The following is a 27,172-nucleotide window of genomic DNA, read 5'->3' as shown; positions in this document are numbered from 1 at the left end:
GAGAGCTGAGATTCTCCCTGACCTCAAAGCCCATTATGCTCTTTCTACTCTGTCACTGGTTCACCAGGGCACTTGAGGTCCTATATCTTCTTGGAATGGGATTTATAAATGGACATTTAGTAGGATTTAGGTTCTTAAGGCTAGTGAGAATTAAATCTATTCACAAGTTGATACTCCTGAAGTTATGCCTGCCTCTGGGAAAGATCAGAAGATCAGCCTAGAGCGACAGCCTCCTTGGTTGCTTCATCTGAAGCTTTCAGAGCCTCTGGATTGAAGGTCAGAATCTTTCGTACCTGATGACCTTCATTTGATGGGCTATCTCCCTCAGAGCATCTTGCCTTCAAGAGCAGTATGGAAAAGGATACTGGGTACACCCTTCCTGGGACAGTGCTCACGACTCACAGGCCAAGGGAAGAAAACAGTGCTGGAGAGTTGGGCGGTAGGCCAGCCAGAGGTGGTCTGCTAGGCTGTCCCTTGTCGCCTGTCTACATTTTTCAGAGAATTTAAGGTTCTTTATCCTGCCTTTCCTTCTTTTCCCTTTCTATCTACTCTCTCTCCTCCTTCCACCATGCCTTATTTGTCTCTTCCTTTCCCTGTCCATCCTTCTTTCTGTTCTATTCTCCTTTTCTTTCTCTTCTCCTCTTTGTGTTGCTCTGTTCTTTCTTCTCTATTTCTGTAATTTCTATCTCTTTCCCTCCCTCCAATGGCTGTAGTTAAGATAAGAAAAAGTGCTTAAGCTTTTAGGTTAGCTTCACTTGGATTTCATTCCCAAGGCCCTCTTCGCTGAGCTGTGTGTGACTTGGGTCTTCAGGCCATGGCATTAGTGAGTAAAGAAGGGATAATATCAGGTGCTAGTTCTGTAAAACTCTTCTCTACATTCAGCTCTGCTAAATACTTGTTTCTTCTCCCTCTCTAGCTTCTTCCTATCCCTTTCTTTCCCCCCAAAACAATGTTGTTTATTCCCTGGGCTATTCTCTTGATCCTTAGTATCTGACTACTATAAGGAAGCAACCCAATCCTTGTAAATAGTTGTTGTTCTTGACACTCTGGGTGGGGGTGGGGAGATAAAGAGGTTCCAATCATCCAGAAAACCTGATCTCCCAAACTGCATGGTCAGATGTACCCAGTGAAACCTGTCCAATACTGGAAATTTTATTTCTTTTTTTTTCCATTTTTTTGATGGCAACTATAAACTCTCCCGGTTTCTCTTCCTTGCTGGTGTGCAGTGAGCTTGCAGTACGAGGAGAACTTAACTAGCTTAATTCTGCTCATCGATCTAGATCAGAGTTCCATTACAGGATGGAAGGAGGAGCAAGTCAATAGAAGAGAGAGAGGAGGAATATCAAAGGGTCCGAGAGAGAATATTTGCCCGAGAGGTAAGTGTAGCTTCTGAGAGTTGTCAGCCCATAGCTTTTAGCTCTTAATCTTTGGAACTGTGATTGGAATGAACCCTCCATAAATGTTTTGTTGTTGTCTTTTTTTTTAACCAGCATCAGCCAGCCCCAGTTTGGTCTCTCAAATTAAATGTGGCTTACTGGGAAGCTGCAGATTTTTATTTGTATTATTTTTAATACATTTTGCTGTATAGCATACAAAGAGAACAAATGGAATGGCTGAATTTGGTAGATATGATTAGACTGAAAATAGAAATGGTTTTGGCAGGGCTTATGGAAGGGCCCTGATTCTTGCCTGTTAGCCCCTTTTCCCGCTTACCCTCTTTCACTTCCACTATCCATTTTAGGCATCTTTGCTTCTAAGTGGAAGACTTAGTGTCCACATAGCCTATACACATCCATCTTGTTTGGCCAGCCTCGTTTTTAGGATAGGTTGGTGGTTGTTAGAACACAGATCTGGCATCCATTCTCTGAGCTCCACATTCCACATGCACAGAGGGTACCACTTACTATTCCCTTCAGTCTCTATCCGAACAGGAAGTCTCTTTCTTCCTGTATTTCGTACCTTGCTTCTTAGAATAGGATGGACTCTGTGGCCCAAAAGGCAACATGATCATTTTAGGCAACTTTATTCTTAAGAATCATGGGCCATATTAAATATACTTGGTACCCCTGTATTTGGTGGCCTTTGCCTACAAGACTAAAGAGAAGTATAGCAGAAATTCAGGAAAGGCTGTAGATAAGCAAGACAGGAACAGATCTCCGGAAAAATGTAGTATCCGGATAGCAGCACTATCTTACAGTCAAATTAGCAAACAAAGGAGAAGGAGCCAGCCTCCCTTTGTAGCCAAAAGATGGCCAGTTCTAATCATTATACTTCGATGAACACTACTCTCCTCTCATTTCCCCACTCTCCCCTCCGTCAGCAAGACAAAAAAATACATTTATCTTTCCATCATCACCTAGCTCAGAAAAATATTATCTCTGACTTCAAGAAATCTGAACTCCTCCATGAACTTGTTCCGTTGTCTCAGGAGACCCAGGTGTTCCAAGGATCCTCACTGGGAACAGATACACAACAAACCTCCTGGCCCAAAGTCCAAGGAGAAGGAACCATCTTACCTTCTGTTATATAGACTTCGATTCTGAGTCAGAAAAAAATCTGTCCTCCAAATTATCCACCCATAGCCCAAAGAGGGTTCTCTGTCTTTACCTGCAAACCAGTTGGGTGGAATGAGAGGAGAGAGGTCACTTATACATGGCTGTGGCCGGCGATGACCTAAAGTTGTGGACAGAGCAGGTTGGTGGATGATAATAACAAGCATTTATATACTGCTTACTATCTTTCAGACACTGTTCTTAGCATTTTTGTATAAATTAATTTATTTAATCCTCACACTAGGTCTATGAGGTAGGTTGCATTATTTTCCTCATTTTATAAATGAGGGACTAAGGCATAGAAAGGTTAAGTAATCTTAGTTCACATCTCTAGTTAGTGAAAGGGTTGATACATGAACTCAAGCAAAACAGTCTGGCTCCAGAGACCATGCTCTTGACCCCTAAAGTAAACCACCTCTCCATAGCTTGCTGTGCTCTGGGCTCTTTAGATTAGGAAGTACCAGTGACATCATAGCATAGCTATCTGTGATGTGCTGCTCTGTTTCACAGACACATGGTAAATGACTGTCCCACCATGCCAGCCATTAGCAAAGCCATGGATACTCTGGAAGCACAAGTAACTGTTAATAAGGTATTGGGACTGGAATATATCTGTGTACAGCTAGAACAAAATTACAGTTAGCTCTTCTCTCCTTTTTTCTCCTGGTTTCTAGTCTCTCAAGCCTCTACTAAAATATGTATTCTTTGTTAAATCCTTGCGGATTTACCACTTTTCATTTCAGCACTTCGTAACTCTTGCTGTGTTAGAGGCATCAGGAATCTCAGAAGGTCTAGACAAGGAAAAGTGGCCAAAGCCCACCAAACTCCAGAGATTGCAATGTGGAGAGGAACCTGGCCAGTCAGAGGGAGCTGATGAAGGGTGGAGCTGTAGGTTGGGGCGGACGGGAGGAAGAGGCAGGCCAACAAGAAAGGGAAGTGGCAAGAAGGGTGTTTGGATGGAAATGCTGCCCCCCGCAGCCTTCTCTGGAGCCTGAGCTGCCCCGCATTGGCTCTGCCCCTGTGGAGCCCATTCTGCTCAGTTCCTGGACACTCTTGGGTGCCTTTTTCTAAGGCTTGGGAGTGCATCGTAATGCTCACTCCACTCAGCTCAGTGGCTTTGTCAGGAAATGATCCCCCCAAAGGAATATTTCAGGCTTTTAATTCTTTCATTTTTTCTAGGCTCTGAAAAGTACCTGCTTCCCCAATTTCTTACTCTCCTTGCTCAAGTCAGGTCAGAATGTCTTTCATTTTGGCCAGTGTGAAGGATAGAAATGGAATAGTCAGGATGACTTCCAGAAAAACTAAATTTCTTTCTCTTGTCTCCCTTTGCCCTTCCCTTAATCATACTCTGTAGGACCAAGCACACCAATTACTATGCTCAGCTTACCTCTAGAGAAAATAAATTTAGAACTAAAAAGGAAATAATAGGTTAAAATTTTCCTCTTCCTCCTTTCCATACTCCCACCTTTATCAGCGTCTCTTTTTAAACACTCTGTGGGAAGGCTAAAAACACCGAATGCTCTTTTCCACTAAAGGTGAGAGGTCAGATTGGGTGTGTGGGTGTGGGTCATCCTGTCCCTGCTCCCTCTCTCCCTGTTGGGGGGTGAGCTTGGTTTGAGGACCTTGGGTATTCATAGCATCACGGACACCCTTTTCGGTTATGCCATGCTGTTTTCTTATAAGTTATTTTCCGTTTTCTCCCCTTCACCTAGACTGGCCAGAACGGATATCTAAATGACATCAGGTTAGTACCACTTAGCATGTTCCCTGCTTCTCATTGAGCTTTGTCAGTGAGGTTAATATAATCCTGTAATGATGCTTTTCTTTGATGTTAACCAACAGACTCTCCAAGGAAGCCTTTCCTTCTAGCTCTCACAAGAGAAGGCAGATGTTTAGGTATCTCTGTGTGATCTGTATCTCTCCTTGTTTTTTTTTTTTTTTTTTTAAATTTTATTTTGTTTTGCTGTAATCTTTTCAGCGGAGTGAGTTTGCTCCATGCATGGCTGCTTGTGGAATAATTCAACTTGTGGTTTTTGCAACATTAGATATTTTTCCCCATTAAAAAAGAAATGGCTCCTGCTCAATGACTTTATTTTTGTTGTTGCTGACTTCATTTTAAGTCGTGGATAGGTGGTGAAGGGGACCAGATAGGTGTGTCTGGGATAGGTACTGCTCCTTTCCAAAAGTTTGCTGAAATTGGGCATTCGGGGAGGATTTCAGCATGTATTTATATTAAGGTAAAAGAATGGGTATCTTCTGGCTACCTTTTCTGAATCTATGAAAGCTGTGAAGAGCTTATCCCTGACCCAGCGTAGGGGATGTTTTATATCTTTAAGAAAGAATAGTATGCACACACACATATAAAAACACAAACATCTGTGTCTATGTAGTTTTGTCTTTGGGACCGTATAATCTGTAAGATGGTCTCAGAAAAAGACTTGTCTGCCTTAGCATGGACATAGAACACGTCTTTTTTTAATGACTGTCCGTGACTTGCGGTGAAAGCTGCTATAGTAATTTCTTTGGGCCTTATATGCTCCATGTTCCACAAAGCAGTCATGAGAATCTCCCTTTCATTTGATTTTCTCAGTCCCCCTCAGAGGATTACACAAGGCGGTGGTGAGGGAAGCACTTCATTAGGACCCTGTCTGGCACCAACTCATTTTAAGTACATTCTTCCCATTTTACCAATAGAAAAACTTGGAGTAGAGAAAACCTGAGTGTTCAATACTAGGATTCAGGCCCAACCCTTTCCAAAGGGCTTATCTCTTCTTGAATCCTAAGCTTGATAGGAACTAATTAACTCAGATTAGTTAGAGCTTTCATTCCCAGTACCTCAGTTGCCCCTTCCACCATGCCCTTTCTAAAGCTAGTCAAACCACGTAGAAATTTGGGTTGCAAGATTTCTCATTCTTGGAATGGGGCATTACCTCCTCTTCCATATGTCTGAACTCTTTTTCCTAGACCATCCCACCTTGAAGTCCATCTGAAAGCTCTTAGGCAGTGAGGGCTCCGGGTTGTTCATGATGGTTGAGATAGAGTTCCCCCTAACAAAAAAAAAAAAAGAAGAAAAAGAAAGAAAGGAAGGAAGGAAGGAAAGAAAGAGAGAGAGAGAGAAAGAAAGAAAGAAAGAAAGAAAGAAAGAAAGAAAGAAAGAAAGAAAAGAAAAATCCCTATTCCATATTGTATATTTCAGGATCATAAATCATCCCAGAATCCTGTAATAAACAGGTTTAAGCTAACTTCTATGCATATGTTAATGCACAGGGCTTTAGGTTACCAGAGTATACTGTATCTGATCCAGATCTCTCAGCATCCTGATTTGGTAAACTGGTTTACATGTAAGAAAACAAAAGCAGAGAAATTAAGTAGCTAACCCAAGTTGACATGGCTAATAGTGGCAAACCTGGGACTGACTCTCTGGTGTTCTTTCACCATATACCAGACCAACTTTCTACAAACATCACCCCTTCTTCTCTAAGTAGCGTTCCATTTGGAGCCCTAATTCACATTCGCTGCTGAGAATGATGCCCTTATTAGTGCTGTGGAACACCAAACTACATCAAACTGTGCAGATAACAGCTCCAAGGATCTAGCGAGCAGGTGCGACCCTCTCCTTTTAAGCTGCTGCTTTCCATGCTAAGTGTTGTTAAAGATCTAGGTCATCTACAACACAGTACCCTCAAGGGGGCAACTTCTTCTGTTTGGGGACTAGTCCAGAATTCTAGTGATGAGAAGCTGGTCTTCTCTAACTGCTTTTTACCTTTCTTCCCAAGTGTGTGAAACAAATACTGATACACCACATTCCATTATCCACAGTGGCAATAACTGAGGCAACTTCCCAGTTCTTTGGAAGATTCTACTCCGTTGACAAATAAGCCATTACTGACATTGACTGTCGCTTCTTACACAGGCCTCCCTACCTACTCCCCAGACCCAATAAACTGAACTTTTCACCAGCATTAATCTACTTGTGAAAGCTAAGTCAGCTTTGATCTTATAGGAGTATAAAGTGTGAATGTTCTCTGTCCTGCACCCCCATACCTCCAACACACATACATACCCCAGTCCAGTGCTTAGAACTGACTCTGGGAGCTTTCCCTAGTTGCCATATGTTTAGTGAAGTGGAAAGACATGGCTAGAGATTAAGTTTAGTTTTAGAGAAGGAAAACTGATCTCTTATCTGGCCAAGACTCAACTTAGATTCTCTAACTCTTGGGGGTGTAGCATACTAACTGAGGTTAGAGCATCAGACTAGCCTAGATTTTCAACACTCGGCCATCACTGTCTGGGGGGAACTGGATGAGTACAGAAGCACTGCCACTTTGGCTTAAGCTTCCCAGGGTTTTTGGTTTAAAGTTGACTCATCCTCTGTTTACCTCTGGTAGAAAGACAAAGTAAATGGCAGAATTGTCCTGATAGATAGTGCTGTGTTTGATTTAGGTGTAAAAGTCCATTAGGACTTGTCTTGTAAAATTCAGGTTCTAGTATCTAATGAGCAGCTTCATCCATTGCCACTACTCTATGCTCTGCCCCAGAAACAGACACATCTTTATTGAGTCCTCTCAGTAGATTTCCTTTTGGCCATTGAGTCAGAGCTCTTGGCTCTCACTTCAGGTCTGGTTCTGTTCCTGGAGAGTCCCTGATTTACATTTCGTTCTTTGTTTCCCATTCCACTTTTGACATTCCCAGGAGAAAGGGATAAGGTTTTAGGGAGACAGGAATATTTTCCAGTTCTCTTAATTATTGAAAGAGAAGCACTGAGGTTATTTTGGGATTCGGAGAAGAATTAGTTTGTCCCTAACCAGCTGTGCCAGTTTGTTTGTTTTTAGCCCACCGTGATTGGCTTGACTAAAAACTAAAATAGTGACCCTAGCTTTTATTTTGCCTATTTTCCCTACAGTAACCTTTGGAGCAGATATTATCTGATAAAGAAAGGAATTTTCTTTAATATTACCCTAGTAAGAAAACTACCTTTCTTTATTAGAATAACTCTGAGCTTAGTATCTTTGAAGCTAAGGGGATGGGGATGGGGTTTTCTATTTGCTTTAGGTGGGATGGTGGTGAAAAGGAGGGAGCCCAAGCTACTATGATTTTTGCTCACCTGCATCCCAGTATATATACCAATATCTTTGTAATCATTGTCATTTAGTTTCTTTAGGTCAGTAGTTGTTGGGGGTGGGAGATATGAAAGGAAAATTCCTGGTTCTTGGTTGCTTATTGATTAAGAAGCAGTAAGGGCTCAATAAGGCTTAGGGTTTTAGGTCAACCCCATCTATCTTAAGTACAATTGTTTATAATCACAGGCAGTAATTATAGCATCAGGATAACCCTGATGTTTCCAGAGCGAAATAAGAGAGAAGTCCCTTTTCTCAGTAGCCTTGTGCTTTGCCTAGGGCAATAGGGTTGTTAATATGGCAGCAACTAGGCACAGCCATCCCCCTGCTCCTTGCCATCCTGGGTCCCAAGAACATATTTGCTTGATCGTGTTGAAGACCGTAGCCCTTGGAGACCCTTGAGCCAGTTGTTCCCAGATACCAACGTGGAATTTCCAGACAGGTCGGGTCAGTTTGAGACTGTCAGACTGAGTTTTCCAGGGTGCCCCGTTAATCTACTCTACTCCTCTTCCCAACTCTGGAAAAGTGGTACCTCTGCTGGCTTTGACACGTGTTATGTGGAAGACCTGTTATATTTATCCATATCTTGGCTACCCCTGCCTTCTAGCAATAGTAACTTCTAGGAGTCCTTTTGTTTTAAAAACTCCTAGAAGGAGGTGGTACCCCTCTGCTCCCCACTCTCTCCTGCATGTGTGGGATCCCTGCGGGGGGCAGGGGAAAAGACCACAGCCAATCTCAGCATCATGTATATGGTTTCCCGTCCACCTCTGGTCTGATGTATTGAATTAGTTGCCAGTGCACTGTCTTCCAGATTTGCCTCTGTGTTCTTTGTTACTGTACTGGATCTTGTTCTGTCTGCTCCCAGCAAGTCTTGGTTGACCAGCCAACTAACAAGAAATCAGTGTTCATCCTCCTCCCAACCCTCACCCCTTCTTTGTATTGAGAGAATAGAAATGAACTCTCTCCTAGCTCTTCTGCCGAAGTGGTAGGTGGGGGGTGCTCTGACCACTGTGGTCTCTGCAGGGGGAACCGTGAGGGGCTGAGCCGAACCTCAAGCAGCCGCCAGAGCAGCACAGACAGCGAACTCAAATCCCTGGAGCCACGGCCTTGGAGCAGCACAGACTCTGACGGCTCTGTCCGGAGCATGCGGCCCCCTGTCACCAAAGCCAGCAGCTTCAGTGGAATCTCTATCCTCACGCGAGGGGACAGCATCGGGAGCAGTAAAGGTGGCAGTGCAGGAAGGATCTCCAGGCCAGGTACTACAGCTGCTGTCCTTCAGTGTCACACTCATCATTTCTTGCTTGTCTTCTGCAGAACATCACTAATGTTTACTTCTAACAAAATGTTGTCCCCGTATAGTGTCCTGAAAAACTAACACAGCCCAACGAGGAAAAATTTGATTTCTTGGATCCATTGTTCCTTTGAGTCCCCTCTCTGATTTTCTTTCAAACCTTCTTCCCTAAGTGGAAACAAACAAACAAACAAACAAACAAAAGATTGGGATTCGATTATTTTATCTTATTTCTGACCAAAGTTAGGCATCCCTATCAGCCCAAGTTCAAGTTCTATACTAACACGAGAATGATACAGCTTTCATTCCATGATCTCTGAGATTATAGAGGGTTGGTAGAGCAGGAGAAACCCTTGGAGTTCAGCTGTTGATAATCAGTTGGTAGCAACCAATAAGCCAGAGCTGCAAGAAGTGCTGTGGCTGGTCGTCTGGAGCCCAGTCACTGAGAAGGAGCCTGTGTCCCACATGCCAGCCCTGTGACCACGCTTCAGCTCTCCCGATGTGGGGTGGGTAACCTTCTCCATCTATTCCTGTTGCTCTCTTAGCAGGAGGTATTTAGCGCTTTATACCCAGTGCGCCTCTATCTCACCCTCCTCCCACGTCTAAAGAGTTCTTGCTTCTCATCCCAGAAGTTCTGTAGGTCTTGTCCTCAGAAGACCCCAGTAGTCGTGAAGATTTTGCCTCTGTTAGGTCTCTGCTGCCCTTCTCTGTTACCTCCTCTCAAACCCCACTGCCTCTGCCTTTATCCGGGCCTTTGTCTTCTTTTATTTCATTATGACACTAGCCCCCAAGCTGGTTTCCCTGCTCCATCCTCAGCCCTTTTTAGAGCCAGTTTATCAATCCAAAACATAGATCTAATCGTGTCAGTTCTCTCTTTAAAAAATTGTTCATGTTTCTGCGTTCCCTGCATAACAAAATCCAAATGACTTAATGCAGCATTTTTCCTGACCCCAGTTTGCCACTTCCATCTTACTTCCAGATATCCTTCTTCCTCTTGCGCTCCAGCCATTGGTTGAATGTGGTATTAGCTTCATCCCCCCTTGGTCTGACAAGCCTTCTCTTCGCCTTTCAAATCCATTTCTCCTCCCACTTCCTCTTAAAGTGAGTTACTGCTTCCTCAACCTTGCTGCCATACAACTTTGTCCATATCACTGATGAATCCCTTATCCTTATCAGATTGTAATTGTTGTGTGTGTGTCCACCTCCTGTTGGAAGATCCTATGCTGCTTGAGGGCAAGGACCGTGTTCTCTTCACCTTCGTGTTCTCAGTTCGTTATACAATGCCCAGCACATAGCAGATAGTAAGAGTATTTTATGGGAATGCGTGCATGGTTTGGAGAGGCTGGAAATGAGGAGAATAGTTGGGTGACAGTTGTGCTTATGTGTGTGCACAGGCAAGTGCTTGGAGAGGCAAGGTTGCCTTCTCAGCAACTTTTATGAAATGCTGTAAGTTGAGAAGAAATCAGAGAGAAGATAGGTCTCTTAAGGGACTAGGAATCTGCACCTTCCCAGGAAGCAAACATTCATGTTTTCAGGTGTCTAGTCGTGACAGACAGATTCTAGGCCCTTCAGGAGAGGTGCCTTGGCAGCCTCACATTTCGTTCAGTTCTGAAATCCAGCCATCAACGGGCAAGGTATTTACTGTCCCTGGAGAGGAGAAACCTGCTAAGATGAGGACTCCCGTCAGCAAGGCAGCTGAAATGAGTCTGTGCTCTTGCGTGCATCTTCCCGAGACAGTGGGGGAATGGACAGAAGGGAAGTGAGGAGAAGCAGCAGGGAAGGAGTAGAACCCCACATTTCCAAGGGTGGCATGATCATGCTGGTGCTTACAACTCTTGGTGGGTCTCCTCTTTGCCTTAGGTATGGCACTAGGTGCCCCAGAAGTGTGTAACCAGGTCACCTCATCCCAGTCTGTCCGGGGCCTTCTCCCTTGTACTGCCCAGCAGCAGCCACAGCAGCCGCAGCAGCCGCAACTTCCTGCTCTCCCACCCACGCCTCAGCAACAGCCACCCTTGAATAATCACATGATCTCACAGGTGAGTCACCACTCGGTGTCAGCGCCCCCTCCACTCCGATTCAAGCGCGCTCTGGAAGCACAGTCATGTCTATTGTGCTGTGGGTGGCAGGAAAGATCTGTTGGAGACCTGCCACTCCCTCCTCTGTTTCTTGTTTGTTAGTTGTGGGGAGAGAGGAGTAAGGGCGAGGGTTTGGCCAAAGTGCTCCTAGAGTCAGTCTGGGAGCTTTTTGCTTTCTTTTTCTTCCTCTTCTTAGAACTGCCAGTGGAATCTTTTACCCCATTCCACATTTCTGCTGTGCCGCATCTCCCTCTATGTCCTGTGTAATTCACGAGGCGATTTTGTTCACTGTGTCCATATATGGAGCTTGAAGAGATCACAGCTCCCACCATAACTGACTGAATGTGTTCATGTGACTGTGGAGCCATAAACACATATTTAGGAGTTGGTGTTTGAGGAAAGGAAATATATTCAAGACCTCTGTTATACATATGCCATAAGGCACAAAACCCCCCCCAAAGTTGTCTTTGTTTCCCGTGCCGTGAAAGAACTCTTTCTCCTTCTGTTGCTGAACTGATAGAGGTTGGTACCAAGTAGGGTTTGGGTGAAGTTTTGTTTCTGTGGCGGTCACGCAAGTCATCAGCATCAGAATCAGTCCCTATTCTAAACTGGAATGTTAGCGTTCTAGGTTTAAGTCTCCTTAATACTCTGAGGAGAGCTGCACTGAGGTCTTCCCTTACTTTTTTTTTTTTCCCATGAGTAGAGCTGCCCATGAGTGGAGCCCATCCCCTGTCCTGGAGTATCTCTGGTGGTGCTCTCTGCTAGTCAGAAAGCCCATGTCTGCACTCTGCTGCTGCAGTTTTTCTTATTTCAACTCCCAGGCTCCCTCACCTCCGTGCTCATTAGTCCAGCTTGGCCTCAGATCTGTCTCTTCCATAGGTAAAACAAGCAAATCGCAGGCACTCGTTTCCCAGGAACTGGAAACTAGACTGTAAAGAGCCCAGGGTGGCCCAGCACTACTCCATTCTGATATTGTGATGATCTGGGACACCCTGCTTTGTGTCTTAATGTAACCCACATGCAAATCATTCCAGGCCTTTATCTTGGCCCCTAAATCAGTTTCTCTGTTTTCCTGACTTTTGTTCTTGTTCTACCACCATCTACCTCATTAAGTCCCATTCTTACCAGTTTACCTCGCTCCCTCCTGAAGTGTGGCATGTGTGTGTGCTTTCCCTGATGGGTCTACATTCTGACCTTTAAGTGGGTACACCTCTCTCTCTCGCTGTCTCCTCCTGTGTTTCTGTGCGTGCCTCACTTGTCTAAGGTCCCCATATTTGTTTGCATTTTCTCAAATGTGTGTATTTTAATACAGTCTTGCTCCCTTTTCTCCTTCTTGGTCTTTATCTGCCTCCTCCTTCCATCCATATCTAGAAACAGACAAGAGTGGGAGGAGAATAAAGAGATAACAAGAATAACCTTTTGGGGCTGAAAGAATTTTAGAGTATCTAGGTGACTGGCCCTAAATCCCAAACTTTTCTCATTCTGGATCATGAGGGTCAGTGGGTTGGTCATGTGTATTGACTGATCTCCTGCAGGGTGTCCAGTACTAGGTTAGGACCTATAGATTGGAGACAGGGGAGCATTATTCGTTACAGAGATTCTGTTCCCTCAGAAATTTGTAGTAAGAGGCATTTGCACCAAGCCTGGGGACGGTGCTGGCTAAACTGTGCTAAACTTTCCCTTCTTGGCAGACTTCTGCTGTCAGAGGAGACCTCCCTATCATGTGTCAGTAGAGCACATGAAACCAACAGGTGAGGTTGAGGATTAAAGGACCAGTGGCTACCTTTTGCCCTATTTACCTAAGGTGGCATGGACCTCTTGAGGAGAGCCCTCTGGGAGTCCAGTCAGGCAACTAGGAGCCAGTGATCTAACCCAGCATTCACCAGCAGGTGGCAGTCATATCCCTCGAGGCCCGTCTTTGGCTTCCCCTTGGTTTTTCAGACATTCCCTAGCCCTGGAGTTTGAGATTCTCTGAGAACTGTAGCTGAGGAGAGCGGTGGAAGAATTTAAAAATAGCACGGAGACACCTACCTTTACCACTACCCTTCCTCAGTCAGAAGAGGCCTAAAAAAGGAGCATCATTTCTTCGTCTTTTTTACTCAGAACTCACAAATGTGAAGAAACAGGCAGCTATACCTATGGCCATCCCTCCGCCCCCAGAGGATATAAGACCTGCAGCACAATGACCCTCCCCCAAGAGAAAGAAGAGGATCCGGATAATAGAAAATGGGTTTAAAAGCTACCAGCGCAAGTAGCTCATGCTGAGCGGCCTGGCCGGCAGTTGTATTTGAAATGGCACTGGCTTACAGACACTAGGTATGCCAGGAGAGCTGCGAGCTTGTCACAGGTGCTGCACCATCTCCCCCAGGTCACACAGTGGCATCTCAGTAACTTGTTCCTAACCAAGATGACTTAGATTTTATTTATTCCAGCTAACAGGAGCATTCTCTGTTTTGGAGGTCGTCTAATTCCTGGATTCTTCCTCCAGAACTGTTAGTCGCCTTGTGAAAGGGTCTCCCCTGAGGTATATGCCAAGAGATGATACTGATACCTTGGGCCCCCATACTTCTAAATATGAAAGGAGGGGGGAGAATCATACAAACAAAAAAATGTTTGTGTAATTCCATTTAACTTCTTCCTTCGTCTGCTCCCTCCTGTTAGAGTGGAGTGGAAAGAATACACGTCCAACAGAACGAGGTTCCCATCCAGCTCTGCCACGTTAGCTGTGTGATCCTGGTTGTGTGCTTGAATTCCTCTGAGCCTTACTATCTTAACTGCAAATACAAGCTATCACTTCTCCCTATGGATTATTGTGAGTCTGTAATGAGATATGTGTGTAAATGGAACAATGTATATAAATGTTATTCCCCCCTCCCCTGCCCTCCTAGCCTCTCTCCTTTCTCCCACCCCATTTATTATCAGGGGCTATGGCCGGAGAACTGATTCTCCAGGAAAGGTGATTGAAATGGCTGGAGGGGAAGAAGAGGGAGAAAAAAGAACTTCCCATTAGTTGGTTTAGAACACATCATGTTCCTCATAACAAATCTTCCTGCTTGAGGCTAGTGAAGGGACTGAAGGAATAAAAGCTACAGTGAAGCTATTTATATTTTATTCCAAATCCCTCCCTGTTTGCTCATGGGGGCATTTTTCACACTGCCCTCACAGCCTGGAGGAGCACAGAACAATCGTGGAGCAGGAGGAAATAGCTGGAACCAGGCGTGAACTGGCTGTTTTTTCCTTGCCTACCCTTGGGAGGGAGACAATCCTTGTGAATGAGCACTTCCTCCAGGAGAGCTGTGGCATGAAGTCAGGAGCGTGGCTGGGAAAGCTGAGCCAGACCTTGGATAACCCCTCCTACAGAAGCAGGAATCCCTTCTCAAGTGGGCATTCAAGGAGGGTTACAATCATGCTCCCCAGGAATCGTGTGTTCAGAAAAAATGCTTTGGAAAAAGCAGTGTTTGGAATCAGGCTGCAGGCACTGGCTCTGAGAGTCCTAAGATTGCTCACAACAGCTGCAGAGTTCTGAGTCGCTAACGGGGTGGAGTGTGCACGGCCGCGGGTCTGGCCTGGTAGGAGAGATTGTTTATTGGTCAGAGATGCGAAAGCCGCAAGCTATCCTGGGCCTGCTCTCCAGTCTGCTCAGCAGCCTCGCTATTCATGTGACATTTTTTGTATGATTAACCTTGTTGTTCCTCCCCTTTCCCTCCCCGCCTCTGCCCCCCTCCCCCTACCTCTCCCTGTACCTCCCTTTTCTCTTCCCTGTTCCACATGCCTCTCTGCTGGTCCACAGCCAGTCCCGGCTCTGCAGCCCTCTCCGCAGCCTGTTCAGTTCTCTCCAGGCTCCTGTCCCCAAGTCCTTCTGCCAGTCTCTCCGCCCCAGCAGTACAACATGGTATAAACTCCATTCCCCTTTTTGTCATGTCCACGTGTGGCCTGTATCTGTGGTATGTCTGTGGGCTCCATCTGGGACAAAGCAGTTGCACTTTCTGGAGGGCCGTGTTAAAAGGCGTTTCTTCTTGAGCAAAGGGCTCGCACAGACTGAGCTATACTCCATCCTAGTAGCCTCGTCACAGCACTTCAGGCATCAAAAGACGCCTAAATATAAGACAGAGAGGAACGCTGAGTTTCCCTGAGTTTTGGGAGGGGAACAAAACTGGATGTTGCTCTAACCTGGGCTCCTCATCGCTCTCCTGTGTGCACCCTTCATTCTCTCCTCTCTGGACATGTATGAACGCCCAGAACCCAGTTCATCCTGTATAGCATGGTTTTCTATAATTTCCTTTGAAGATAAAAATGCAATTGCAGATTTCTCTGGCATCACTGGTAAAAACTTAAAGTGTTCTATCTTAATGTGTTATTTTATATGAAAAATAGCCACTTGCACTGCATAGCACGTGCTGTTTAAATTGTTTGTATCCTGACTACAAATCCTGTGAGGACCTGTTTTACCTCATAGTTGATAACTTCTGTCATGGTTATGAGACCCCTGGTTGTGCGTGTGTGTGTGTGTTAATCACACGGTCTGATTTTTCACTAGAATCCCCTCTTTCCTTCCCCCTCTCATCTCCATTCTGAAAAGCTCTAGAGTGTGGACCTCAAAATAATCTGCAGTCCAGTACTCTTGTCATCTATTCCTGCCCGCTAAGGTAGCAAAACAGCTAACTTGAAGATCAGATTCCTGAAAATTAAGTGAAACCACAGGAAAACATTGGTTTTTGCTTCTACTAGTTTATTTTTCAAAAGAAGTCCTGCTCCAGCGTGTGTGTGTGTGAGAAAATTACTGTTCAGGAAGCAGAAGGAACGGGGAAGCTAACAAATTCTGACCTATCGTCATACAAGTGAGAGGCGGAATACCGTCCATCCCTCTTGCTGCTTAGAGAAGAGGGCAGAGAGAGGAGGCAATTACAGACGAGCCTGTCAGGCTCCTTGCCCTCCAGCTCGGCCACTCAGCCTGGCCTCCTTTCAGAGGTGAGAATTGGAAGTGGTTCCTGAAGGGCAGAAGAACTCTAGGCAAGTGTCAGAGAACAGAGGTGGAAATGACCTTGAGAGGAGGGAGTAAGGAGATAAGCAGCAGGGAGGGAGAGCCCACCAATTCTTTCGCTACACAGGCAGAGCTGGGAGCCACATGAACCTCACTATCCATAGCCCAGTCAAGGCGTTATCTAGGTCCTTTATTATAAAAACAGGACCTGTGGCAACATAGAGCCTTTTGTATGGTTAGAGACATGAGGAAGACAGGAAATGGGGGAGGACTTACAATCTTTTTTTTTTTTTACCCTAATTAGTTTGTCCTGTCCTGTCTTTTATATATATGTAGAAAGTCTTGTTGCTCCCATCTCTCCAGGACTAATTCTGATAAAGGTCATAGTCAGAGTGGCCATTGTTATCTCGTATGTGGTAAGGAGTCTGATTCTGGAGTTGGGCTTCAAATACCTGTTCAGTTAATAGCAATTTTTTTTTTTTAAGATTTTATTTTTAAATATCTCTACACCCAGTGTGGGGCTCGAACTCATAACGCCGAGATCAAGAGTCACATGCTCCAGAGACTGAGCCAGTCAGGCGTGCCCAGTTCACAGCAGTTTAAAACACCACATGACAGAGGCTTAGGGCTAAAAAGTGCCTCCCAGGGAATGGAGGCAGGAGTATCCCAAATTGGTGTCAGTAAAGAAGGCTCTAGAGAGGGTTGCTATTTCTGTCTGTCTATCTGTCTTTGTGTTGAAGCCAAATACAGGGGGCTTGATCTGACCTGAGTTCTCAAGTCTCTCTTGCTGTCTCAACAGGCAGATGACCTCAGCAACCCCTTTGGACAAATGAGCCTTAGCCGCCAAGGTTCTACTGAAGCAGCTGACCCATCCTCAGCTCTGTTCCAGCCCCCACTTATCTCCCAGCACCCTCAGCAGACTAGCTTCATCATGGCTTCTACGGGACAGCCCCTCCCCACATCCAACTATTCCCCTTCTAGCCATGCGCCACCTACTCAGCAAGTCCTGCCGCCCCAGGGCTACATGCAGCCCCCTCAGCAGGTGAGCAGCATGGGCTCCCGGCTCAAATCACTAATTCAGTTTGCCTGCTATTATAATCCTCCTTTCTTCATCTACTTTAGATAGATCGGAGGGGATACCTGTCCCCACTTCCGTTTTCCCACCTTGCACTTGAGAGTTGTCTTTCTAGTCAGAAGGTCATCCTTCTGTATAATACAAATCACTCCTGTTCTGTTTCAAACTTGTATATTAATGCTGTAATTGCGGGTCCAAAACATCTCTATTTACAGATTTCTGGCCATTGACCCTGATGCATTTATTGATTTATTGATTTAAAGATTTATTTATTTTGGGGGGTGGGGCAGAGGGAGAGAAACAATCTCAAGCAGACTCCATGCTGAGCGCAGAGCCTGACTCGGGCTCAATCTCACGACCCTGAAATCATGACTTGAGCTGAAATCAAGAGTCGGATGCTTAACTGACTAAGCCACCCAGGCGCCCAGACCCTGATGCGTGTTGGGGATATTGGGGTTGAATTTAAGGGAGCCTCTCACATATCTGTTTCCTCTCACCATAGATCCAGGTTTCTTACTATCCTCCTGGACAGTATCCTAACTCCAACCAGCAATATCGACCTCTCTCTCACCCGGTGGCCTACAGCCCCCAACGTGGTCAACAGCTGCCTCAGCCATCCCAGCAGCCTGGTAAGAGGAACTGCTCCGCTAGGGAGGCAGTGAATAGGGGAAGGGCAGAGACTGGGAAAGAGAGAAGAGGTACCTTCCTTGTTTTTTGATTTTTGTTTTAAAAAAAAAAAAAAAACACAGGAATGATTAGTCCCAAGAGGGGCCCAGGATCTCCAGAAAAAGAAAAGGTAAAACAGACAGGAGAAGGAAAATTACTGAGAGAATGTGACCTCCTAAACATTGTTGAGACTGTGCTAATGTCTTCTCTGCCTTGCCCATCCCTAGGTTTACAGCCCATGATGCCTAACCAGCAGCAGGCGGCTTACCAAGGCATGATTGGAGTCCAGCAGCCACAGAACCAGGGCCTGCTCAGCAACCAGAGGAGCAGCATGGGGGGCCAGATGCAAGGCCTGGTGGTTCAGTACACTCCACTGCCTTCGTACCAAGTGGGTGCATTCTGCACTGGGAAAGATCACCCAGTCTTTGGGATGAGGAAAAGGAAGACAGTCTCCCACATCATCCAGTGTGACAACTCCAACACTAAAATACTGTTCACTTTTCCCCTAGAATTTGTAGGTGTTTTTCCTCTGAGAGAAAGCCCAGAGAGTCTGAGAAGATTGTCTTTATTTAAATTGTTTGGTCTTAAACAGCCATGCAAATGAGTATATGGCCCAGAAAAGTAAGATCTAAATGAAGTCAGGCTCCTTTCGCTACATCAGATGCCCAAGGGAGGAGTTTAGAGAAGAGGGAAGAGCAGAAAGCTCTGTACACATTTTCTTTAGTCAGATGAGGAGAGTAGGAGGAATCTCTAAAGGTAGGGAAGGAAGTCAGTGTCCTGGTGTGATGACTTACTTGGCCATTCTCTGGATGAGCTCATTGGGAGTACAAGTGGTCATTCTCTTCTTATCTCTGACCAGGTCCCAGTGGGTAATGACTCGCAAAATGTGGTCCAGCCGCCTTTCCAGCAACCCATGTTGGTCCCTGCGAGCCAGTCTGTGCAAGGGGGCCTCCCCGCAGGGGGCGTACCAGTGTACTACAGCGTGATCCCACCGGCTCAGCAGAACGGTACGAGGTGAGGACTCCCAGAGAGTTGGGGCACATCTCCCATAGACCTTCAGCAACTTTCCACTGACCTAAGAAAAGAAGGGCAGGGGTAAAGATTCCAGTGGTGCCCTAAAGCAGGTAGAATATGAGGGAGTTCATTTTTCTTTTCTCCTTGTTGTTTTGACATTTGAATAAGAGCTTACCAGCAGAAAAAAATTCCTGCTTCAGAGACAGAGGCTTTATGGTATCCCCAATTTTTAATTTTTCTTATCAGTGGGATTTAGAACTATGGGGTAGAGACTGCTCATCATTAAGAGAAGCAATTTGGAGTATATATATATGTAAATGTTTCTGTGTACCTCTGTTTATATCCATGGGTGAATTTCAGATGGTCTATTTCTGTATGTCTATTTATGTATATCTTAGTATAGGTCATAGCTGATAGAATTTTAGAGGTGGAAGCCACCTTAGAAATATTTAGTCCACTCCTCTTGTTTTATTTTTCTCCCTTCTTTTATAAATGAGAAAATTCCAGCTAGGGAGATTAAGAAACTTACTCAAAGTCAACCAGCTAGATAGAAGTAGAGCTGGAACTAGAAGTCAAGTCTGGGCCTACCTATATGTATTCTGTGTTTCCCGCAGTGTGTATGTTTACTTCTCTTTTTGTGTGTTTGTCTCCATGTTATCTTGAGTATTGTTGGAGGGTGGGGGGAATTCCCCTTTTGTCTTTAGATAACTCTGTTTAACATTGTGTAAATATCCTCAATGAGACATCTCCTTAGTTCTTTTTTACGCACGTCTGGTACTGTGTGCCTGTTTCTGGCACTTTGTGTTTCTCAGAGTGTGTGTGTGTGTGTGCGCGCGCATGTGCGCACGTGTATGTGTGTGGTGTTTCCACACTGTTGGGAAGAGCATGTGTCACTAACATTCCATCTGTAGCACTGATTAGCAGCTTCCTAATTGAAAGATGATCAAGTACAAATATATATAATTAACTTTGAACTGATGAGTGATTTTAGAAATTGCATGGCAAATTGGTCTGGGAATGACTGGCTGCTGCCTCTGCTTCCCACAGGGGAGGCCCAGGAAGCAGCAGCTGTTTGCCAGGAGCTGTGCTCCTCCCTCTCCCACTTTAACACTACTCTCTTCTCCATCCCCCAGCCCTTCTGTGGGGTTTCTGCAACCTCCCGGCTCTGAGCAGTACCAGATGCCTCAGTCTCCCTCTCCCTGCAGTCCACCACAGATGCCACAGCAGTACTCAGGTAACAGGATAAAGAATTGGGAGGTCTTGGGTACCGGCAAGAGCAAACACTGCTGAAGGGTTTGTGCTCTAGAGCTGGGACCGACAAGAGAGTTCAGGGATTGGCTCTGTCCCCAGCTGTAATGCCACCACGAGGAAAGACCAGAGCCCTGACTGGTGTTTTCCAGGGGTGCTGAAGTTGACCTCTTGAGAAGTGAGGCTGGTTGCCCTGTCTCCATCCCTGGGAAGCCACATCCTTGATTCGGTTCCTTGTTTTCTTTCTTCTTTTTTTTTTTCCTCCCTAAATCCAGCAGTACACTCACCACTCATATACCTTTGAGACTTGAAGTGCTTACCTCTGTCTCCTGCACTCATTCTTCCTATAGACAGCTTTACTTTTCTGTTGGGAGTGTGAGGGAGGCTGATAAAATGCTTTTTAAGTCATATCTTAGATTTGTTTGGCAGTTTTTCATATGTGCTCACATACATTGTGTCATTTTAATTCTCACCACAACTCTGTGAAGACGAGATTTAAGACTCAAAGAGGATAAATGGCTTGCCTGAGGTCACGATCCTAGACCTTGAACTTGGGTCTTTTGCCTTTTCTTAACCCATCCTGCACCCTCAATATCACACTTTGAACAGGTCTCTGTACTCTGTTCCTTCCTCCGGTGGGAAATAAATGGCTGTCCTATTCAATGGCTAAAGGCCTTCTTTGAAGGGGCCGCCATCAGGTGACCAGGCGGATGCCGTGCAACCTCTCACTTTCTGCCTTTGCCAAGAATTCTCCCAACACACCAATGCAGCTACCCTCATGTGTCGCCCTTCCACCCCACCCTGGCACAGCATTACCCTGCAGCTAAAGCAACCTCAGGGGTTCTGCGGTGGGCGGGGAGGGGGGTCTTAATGCAGTCTCCAGCTATCCCCATTTCCCTCTGTTGTGGGAATATCAGAGTGCCCTCTTCTGGTGAGAGGGATGTATTTTGACAGTTTTCCCCATTTTAGAAATAAGATTTTCACCTAAGAGTTTTTGCACTCTTGTGTTAGATGCTGTGGAGTGGATTCCAGAATTAATCTTGCTCATAAGACATGATCAGTTCTTACCTTCAAGGAGCAATGACTTCTCCTTTCATCCAGACCAAACATGGCTCTCTCACAGGCTGAGAGGTTTTAAATTCAACAGCCTTTACCCTTTATTACATTACTGGTCTCTCTTGCTATTTCTCCTAGTGTCTGCCAGGGGCACTTGACCTTGAAATTCCCAGCGGGATATGGAAATTGTAGAAAATGGAAATTGTAGAAACCAGCTCCAAGAACCGCTGTAGCCTCTGGTGGTGCTGGCTACTGCAGGGCATTTTCTCTCTTGTTTGTTAAAACAAGTGTGTGCATATGGGTACACTTGTATGTGCATTTTTATGTGACGCCTTAGTGGTATCCCAGCGTATGTATTGGGTCTCTGTGGTGCATCTCTTCATCTTTAGACACAAGGTCTTTGAATCAGAAACAAAGCAAGTGAGAAGAATTTTTCAGTACCTACTCTGGACTTAGTGCTAGGTTAAGCAGACTGGAACAGCTGTTGTTCTGAAAGTTGGCAGCACTAGAGGTCTGGGCTGGGATTGGATGGAGGTCATCTGTGCTCTTCCCAAATCAGTAGAAATGGAGTAAGCCCTCTTCATCATCTAGTTCCCTTACTTCTTTGGAATTTCCTGTTACATGTCCTTTCTTCCAGGCTGCCCTGATTGATTGATTCTAGGCTCCTCTGACTGATCTCTTGTATTCTTCCTAGGTGATGGGACCCTCTGTTCCACCCATGTCACCTAAGAGACCATATTCACCGTATCATTGATTTTAAAAGTCTTCAATCTCTGATCATGGAAATATAAGAGGAGCTGGAATTAAAAAAAAACAAGTGCTTCTCCCTTCTTTTCCAGTGTACCCTTTCCTGGGAAGATAGAAAGCCAGCATAGCCCACAAGGGCTGCTATGTCACCTTCAGAGGACAGTCACCCGCCCTTCTCCCATGTAGCAACATGGTCACTTTTCCAAAAATAAAGGCAGGGATTAAGATTGGCTGTTCCTGGAACAACTGTTCTGGCTTATTAATACATTTTTGTAGTTGTCCAGTTTACCCCCAGGCCTGGACCTTAATTCCTCCACTGTGATATTAGGTAACACTGTAACCCCAGGAAACACTTTTCTTCCCACTAAAAGGATGGCCCACAGGTCCCTTGAGGTTTCTCCAGAGGTGCTTGTCTGGGGAAGAGGCACGCAGACGTGAAACAGCAGTGCTACGTATACACAGACGCCCAACTCACAGTGACACAGCACCGTGGCCAGAGTGAGGTATAGACAGAAATAGCCTCTCACATACTTACTGGCTCATTTTGTAGCTGAGGGGATTCCAAAGTGGAAACGAACACTTTTCTCTCCCACTCCCTGATATTCCTTTCCTTCACCAAAAAGGGGGAAAAACACTAAGTTACTGTTGGATTGTATCCTGTAATATGGGAAAGATGCCTGTGGATATTATTTCTCTGGATGTTCCTTTCCATAGACTCGATTCCTGGTGTTAAGGAAGAAGCCTTATCAGTCTTCTACCTCAGTGATTTAAAAAAAAAACCAACTAAACAAAAACCAATTCTGCTAGACATAAATGTCATCTGTTTGTATTTATGCGGTTTGCTCTGCCCAATCGACCTTTCTGCCCAGGTTTAATGATGCCACTTAAAAAGCCATTCACACGTCCCCTCTCCTTTCAGAGCTTTCAGGCTGAAATTGATTTCCGTATTCAACCCCCCTCTCCCCCTTCCCACTTCAACCCAGGCTCCTTCCCCCAACCTGATTATATGGAAGTGCTGTCACTCGCTAGTGGGGTGGTTTTTCTCTTCTCTTCTCTTTTCTTTCTTTCTTTTTCTTTCTTTCTTTCTTTTTTCTTTTCTTTTTTTTTTATTGCCACATCCATTAAGAAGTAGCGACAGTTCAGCTGTTAACGGATGCCACCTGCTTTTGGCTTTCGGAAGAGAAGCATGAAAATGAGCTCCTCAGCATAGCTCTCTGTGTCCCGGCTGAGTGAAGGAACAATGCTCCAGGCCAGCGGGGGAGGGCTCAGTGTGGGGCGGACCAAGGCTGGGACTGAAAACCCTGGCTTTGTTTTTGTCGGGATCAGAGAAAATAATATGAGGACTTCGTTCTCTTTCTCCCCCCTTGAGCCCTCTAATAGCTCCTTACGCTACATGTTGGTATGAGAAGGAGCTTCCACCGCCTTGCTTATGCTCACACCCTACACACTCAGATGTCTCCCCACCCTTTCCTGGCCTGAGGCACTAAGCTCAGATTATGAGCTGCCTTCTAGAAAGCTGTAGATTTGATTATTTTTGTGTTGGCCCCCTCAGGTAGCAATGAGGTGTTTGAATAAGGTCAATTGCAATTTTGTTGGTAGAGGATGTTGGAGCAGGTGGGGCTCTTTGGATGGGGAAAGGAGCAACTATAGTAAGGGGGGAGTTGTGAAATGTATGACACTCCACAACTATTCGATTTTCTGGTGGCCCTTCTACAAGCCATGCTGATGAATACCCTGTCCCCTGTGGCAGAGGATGGGGAGAGGCGAGCCTGTCGCTCTGAGTATTTGTGCTCTCTGATTAGATGAACCCCAGAGGGTGGGGGCCACAAATTAACTGGAGAATAGGGTACGACAGATGCTGTATCTCCTGAGCTGCTCTCTCAGGCCTCCCGCCGCTTCCTTTCCTTCCCTTTGACCGATGCTACCTGAGAAAAGGAATCATGCCCACTTCCCAGCATGACTGGTGCCCAGGGCAGAGGCTGCAGCATTTCCCATCCCAGGAACCAATGTGACGGCGGTGGCAGTGGCAACCTCCGAGCACCGAGCCGTGACAGCGGCAGCACTGCAGCAGGCTTTCAAGCTGGCCGCCCCCAGTCCCGTTTCTCTCCCGCCACATGCACATGGACTCGGCCTGTCACTCACCAGATACAGCCTGAGAGGTCAAGAGCAGACTCTTGGGCTGGACAGTCCCCTGTGGGGACGCAGAGCTCCTGCCCATCCCTCCCAGCAGGGACTGTCGTTCAGACTGCTTCTCCCTGATCCCTTACCTTGCTTTTCACCACAAGGAGGATTCAGGACTTAATATTCTTCCACATTGAGCTTTTTGCTTCCCCCAGCCTGTGAGAGGGTGAGGCTACCCATGGTTGCCTGTGCTAAAGCCTCAGGATCACATCCAGTCACCTGCACCTGTCAGCGAACCCTTCAGAGAGGCTGACCCCCCTACTCGATTCCCCCTGTCACTGCTCTAATTCAGAACCTCCTTGTTCTTTTTTCGGTGGTTTTCTAGTTTGTCTTCCTGCCTCTGGTCCCTCCCTCCCTTCAGCCACTTTACATCCGGCCACTTGAGTTAGCTCTCTGAAGTTCTGTTCCCCAACACCTACAGGATAAAGGCCCTTACTAGAATATGCTTCAAACTCTGACACCAGCTGTTTGCTTAGTCCCTGATAGACTGTCCGTCTGGTAAGGGCAAGGACCGCTTTGTTTGTTGTACACCCAGTGCCCAGCATGGGAACTGGCACATAGTAAGTGTTCAATAAATGTTGAATAAGTGAATAAACATATGTCCCACTTCCCCTACACAATCCCTGTGCCTCAGCACCTTGAATTATTTGTCATTTCCTGAATGTGACCTACAGCTCCGTGCCATTCACCATTCAAGTGCTTCCTGGCCTGCCTTAGGGAAGCTGTGTGCATTCATCTTCTCCAGAGCAACCAGAGATCACTGACCTAGCTTCAGCCCTTACCAGAAAAGTCTGCACGTGCCTGCGGCCCTGGCCCAAGCCCCAGGCTGAGACCTGTACCATGCCCAGACACTTAAGCAATATGACCTGGGCATTTGGTAATACCCGGTTTTGACCAAATGGAGTAGTTTTCTGTCAGGCATACCAAAGTGCCCCTCACCAAGTGAAGGCCAGGGGAGCATTGGCATCTGACACCCATGTCTCTTCCACTCAAACTTTTACTGGTTTGGGGAGAGGGAAGTCAGAAACTAAATCAGCAACTATCTCAGATTCCTGGCAAGACACAGTTTAAATGACCCTGAGGCGAGTGGGTAGATTGCTTACTGGCTTTCACACTCAGGGTTAGGTGGAAGATCAAAATATAGTTTGAATTCACAACTAATTCCTTTCGTCCTGCCCCTCAGGAGTGTCACCTTCTGGACCAGGCGTGGTGGTCATGCAGCTGAATGTCCCTAATGGACCCCAGCCCCCCCAGAACCCATCCATGGTCCAGTGGAGTCACTGTAAATATTACAGCATGGACCAGCGTGGGCAGAAACCTGGAGACCTATATAATCCTGACAGTAGCCCCCAGGTGAGTCCTGCAGCCCAGCATTGTCTTGGCAAGGAGGAGACCAGATCCTTCTCGGGGAATAATCTTTGCCACTGACCGAGCAGCCTCTTCTACTTGTCTTTCCCAGGGACTCTGTGGGGGAAATCATCATAAATAGAGGAGAACATCTGCTTTCAAGGAACCTAAGATCTAAGGGATACATATTTGGAAATGCCAAGAGCATACTTAAAACACTATGTCAAAAAGTGGATATTAAAATAATACAAATGGGGGCACCTCGGTGATTCAGTCCATTAAGCACCCGACTCTTGATTTTGGCTCAGATCATGAGATCGAGCCCCTCGTGGGGCTCTGAGCTCAGCAGGGAGTCTGCTTGAGATTCTGTACTTCTCTCCCACTCCTTCTCCCTCTGCTCCTCCCCGTCCACACGCTCACTCACTCTCTCAAATAAATAAACAAATCTTTTAAATAAATACATTAATTAATACAAATTAATTAGGGACTAAGGGGGCTGTTGGAAGGAGCAGTCTGACTTCGATGGAGTTCTGCAAGAGAAGTTTTCTGAGCGAGGTGAATTTTAAGCCAAGCCGTAGGAATATATGGAGAGTCATGTCTGGTGTATATATGATGTGTGCTCCTCTCTCCCACAGGCCAACACTCAAATGAGCAACAGCCCCGTCACATCTCCTACCCAGTCTCCGGCACCCTCTCCTGTCACCAGCCTCAGCAATGTCTGCACAGGACTCAGTCCCCTTCCTGTCCTCACACAGTTCCCCCGGCCTGGGGGTCCAGCACAGGGTAAGGGGTTAGATTAGGGCTGACTACTGCCCTTTATAGCCCATTCCCTAGTGGGAAGATCCAGATGGTAGCAACAGGCAGGAAACCAGTGTGGCTGGTTATCCAGCTCTAGGACCCAACTCTTCCTTTAATATCCCTGTTTAGGCCAAGGACACCTGCCCCTCTCTAGTGCTACCCATAGTCAGCTTACTGCAGACCTCATTTACATGTTTAGTATTTACTACCAAGTAAGGTAGGTGACTGTGAGCCCAGAAAAGAAACTTTGTAACGAACCGAAGAGTTTAACTCATCAGTACGGAGTCTGAAGGCTGAGAATATGGGGTTGTGTCAGAAACTGTGGTTGTGGTTTCAGAAGAGAGAATACTGGAGTTGGGTTGAAAGACTTGGTTCAAGTTCACGTTCTACCACTAACTAGCTTTGTAATGTTGAGCGTGTTACTTAACCTTGGAACCAGGCTTCAGTTTCCTAATCTATAAAATGGGATTAATCACATATAAAATGGAAATAATCTTACCTGTTTCTGCCTTGGCTGTCACAAGCAGTATTAAAAATCAGATGAGAATATGGTTTAAAAACCTTAAAGTGCTCTGAAATCTAACATTTATCAACAATAAAGTAACATTTATGGTGCTTACTGTGTATAAAGCATTACTATAAGTGTTTTGCCTGTCTTGTATTCACTCAGCCTTCAATATTGATGAAGAGAAAATGTACCCAACCTCTCATTTCCAGTAACAGAGCCAGGATTTGAACCTAGGCGGTTTGGCTCCAAGCCTGCGCTCTTATCCACTCATTGTATTGCCATTCAACAGGAGTCAGAAACTTGAGCCCTGGGTTTGGGGTAGGAGACTCTAAGAAATTAGGGGTACTGGGCTGGCTCAGTGGGTAGAGCGTGTGACTGTTGATCTCAGGGTTGTGAGCTCAAGCCCCATGTTGGGCGTAGAGATGACTTAAAAAAAAGAAAGAAAGAAATGAAAGACATTTATAAGGGCCTTTCGTCTGCAGTGGACAGAGCCCTTCTTCAAGGGCGAAGGAACCT

The 27,172-nt window shown here is 45.8% G+C and overlaps 1 protein-coding gene across 11 annotated transcripts in view; it reads left to right on the top strand.

Annotated features, from left to right (window-relative positions):
- R3HDM2 (R3H domain containing 2) overlaps positions 1-27,172 on the top strand; it is a 128,535-nt gene that overhangs the window by 97,400 nt on the left and 3,963 nt on the right. For 3 of the 11 annotated variants that reach the window (XM_034644062.1, XM_019796203.2, XM_011220760.3), the window contains exons 11-23: positions 1,281-1,376; positions 4,265-4,296; positions 4,395-4,448; positions 8,693-8,925; positions 10,821-10,996; positions 14,826-14,927; positions 16,816-17,058; positions 17,594-17,720; positions 17,985-18,145; positions 18,617-18,771; positions 19,905-20,005; positions 25,187-25,356; positions 25,986-26,133. In XM_034644062.1, the coding sequence (XP_034499953.1) occupies positions 1,281-1,376; positions 4,265-4,296; positions 4,395-4,448; positions 8,693-8,925; positions 10,821-10,996; positions 14,826-14,927; positions 16,816-17,058; positions 17,594-17,720; positions 17,985-18,145; positions 18,617-18,771; positions 19,905-20,005; positions 25,187-25,356; positions 25,986-26,133 (1,798 nt within the window). The remainder of the gene's footprint in view (positions 1-1,280; positions 1,377-4,264; positions 4,297-4,394; positions 4,449-8,692; positions 8,926-10,820; positions 10,997-14,825; positions 14,928-16,815; positions 17,059-17,593; positions 17,721-17,984; positions 18,146-18,616; positions 18,772-19,904; positions 20,006-25,186; positions 25,357-25,985; positions 26,134-27,172) is intronic. The other 8 variants (XM_034644066.1, XM_034644064.1, XM_011220764.3 and 5 more) reach the window with 7 other exon arrangements.

The sequence above is a fragment of the Ailuropoda melanoleuca genome, chromosome 15 (assembly GCF_002007445.2).
Source record: "Ailuropoda melanoleuca isolate Jingjing chromosome 15, ASM200744v2, whole genome shotgun sequence".
Taxonomy (NCBI): Eukaryota; Metazoa; Chordata; class Mammalia; order Carnivora; family Ursidae; genus Ailuropoda; species Ailuropoda melanoleuca.
The sequence above is the reverse complement of the archived record's forward strand: the minus strand, read 5'-3'. Positions and strand labels throughout refer to the sequence as shown.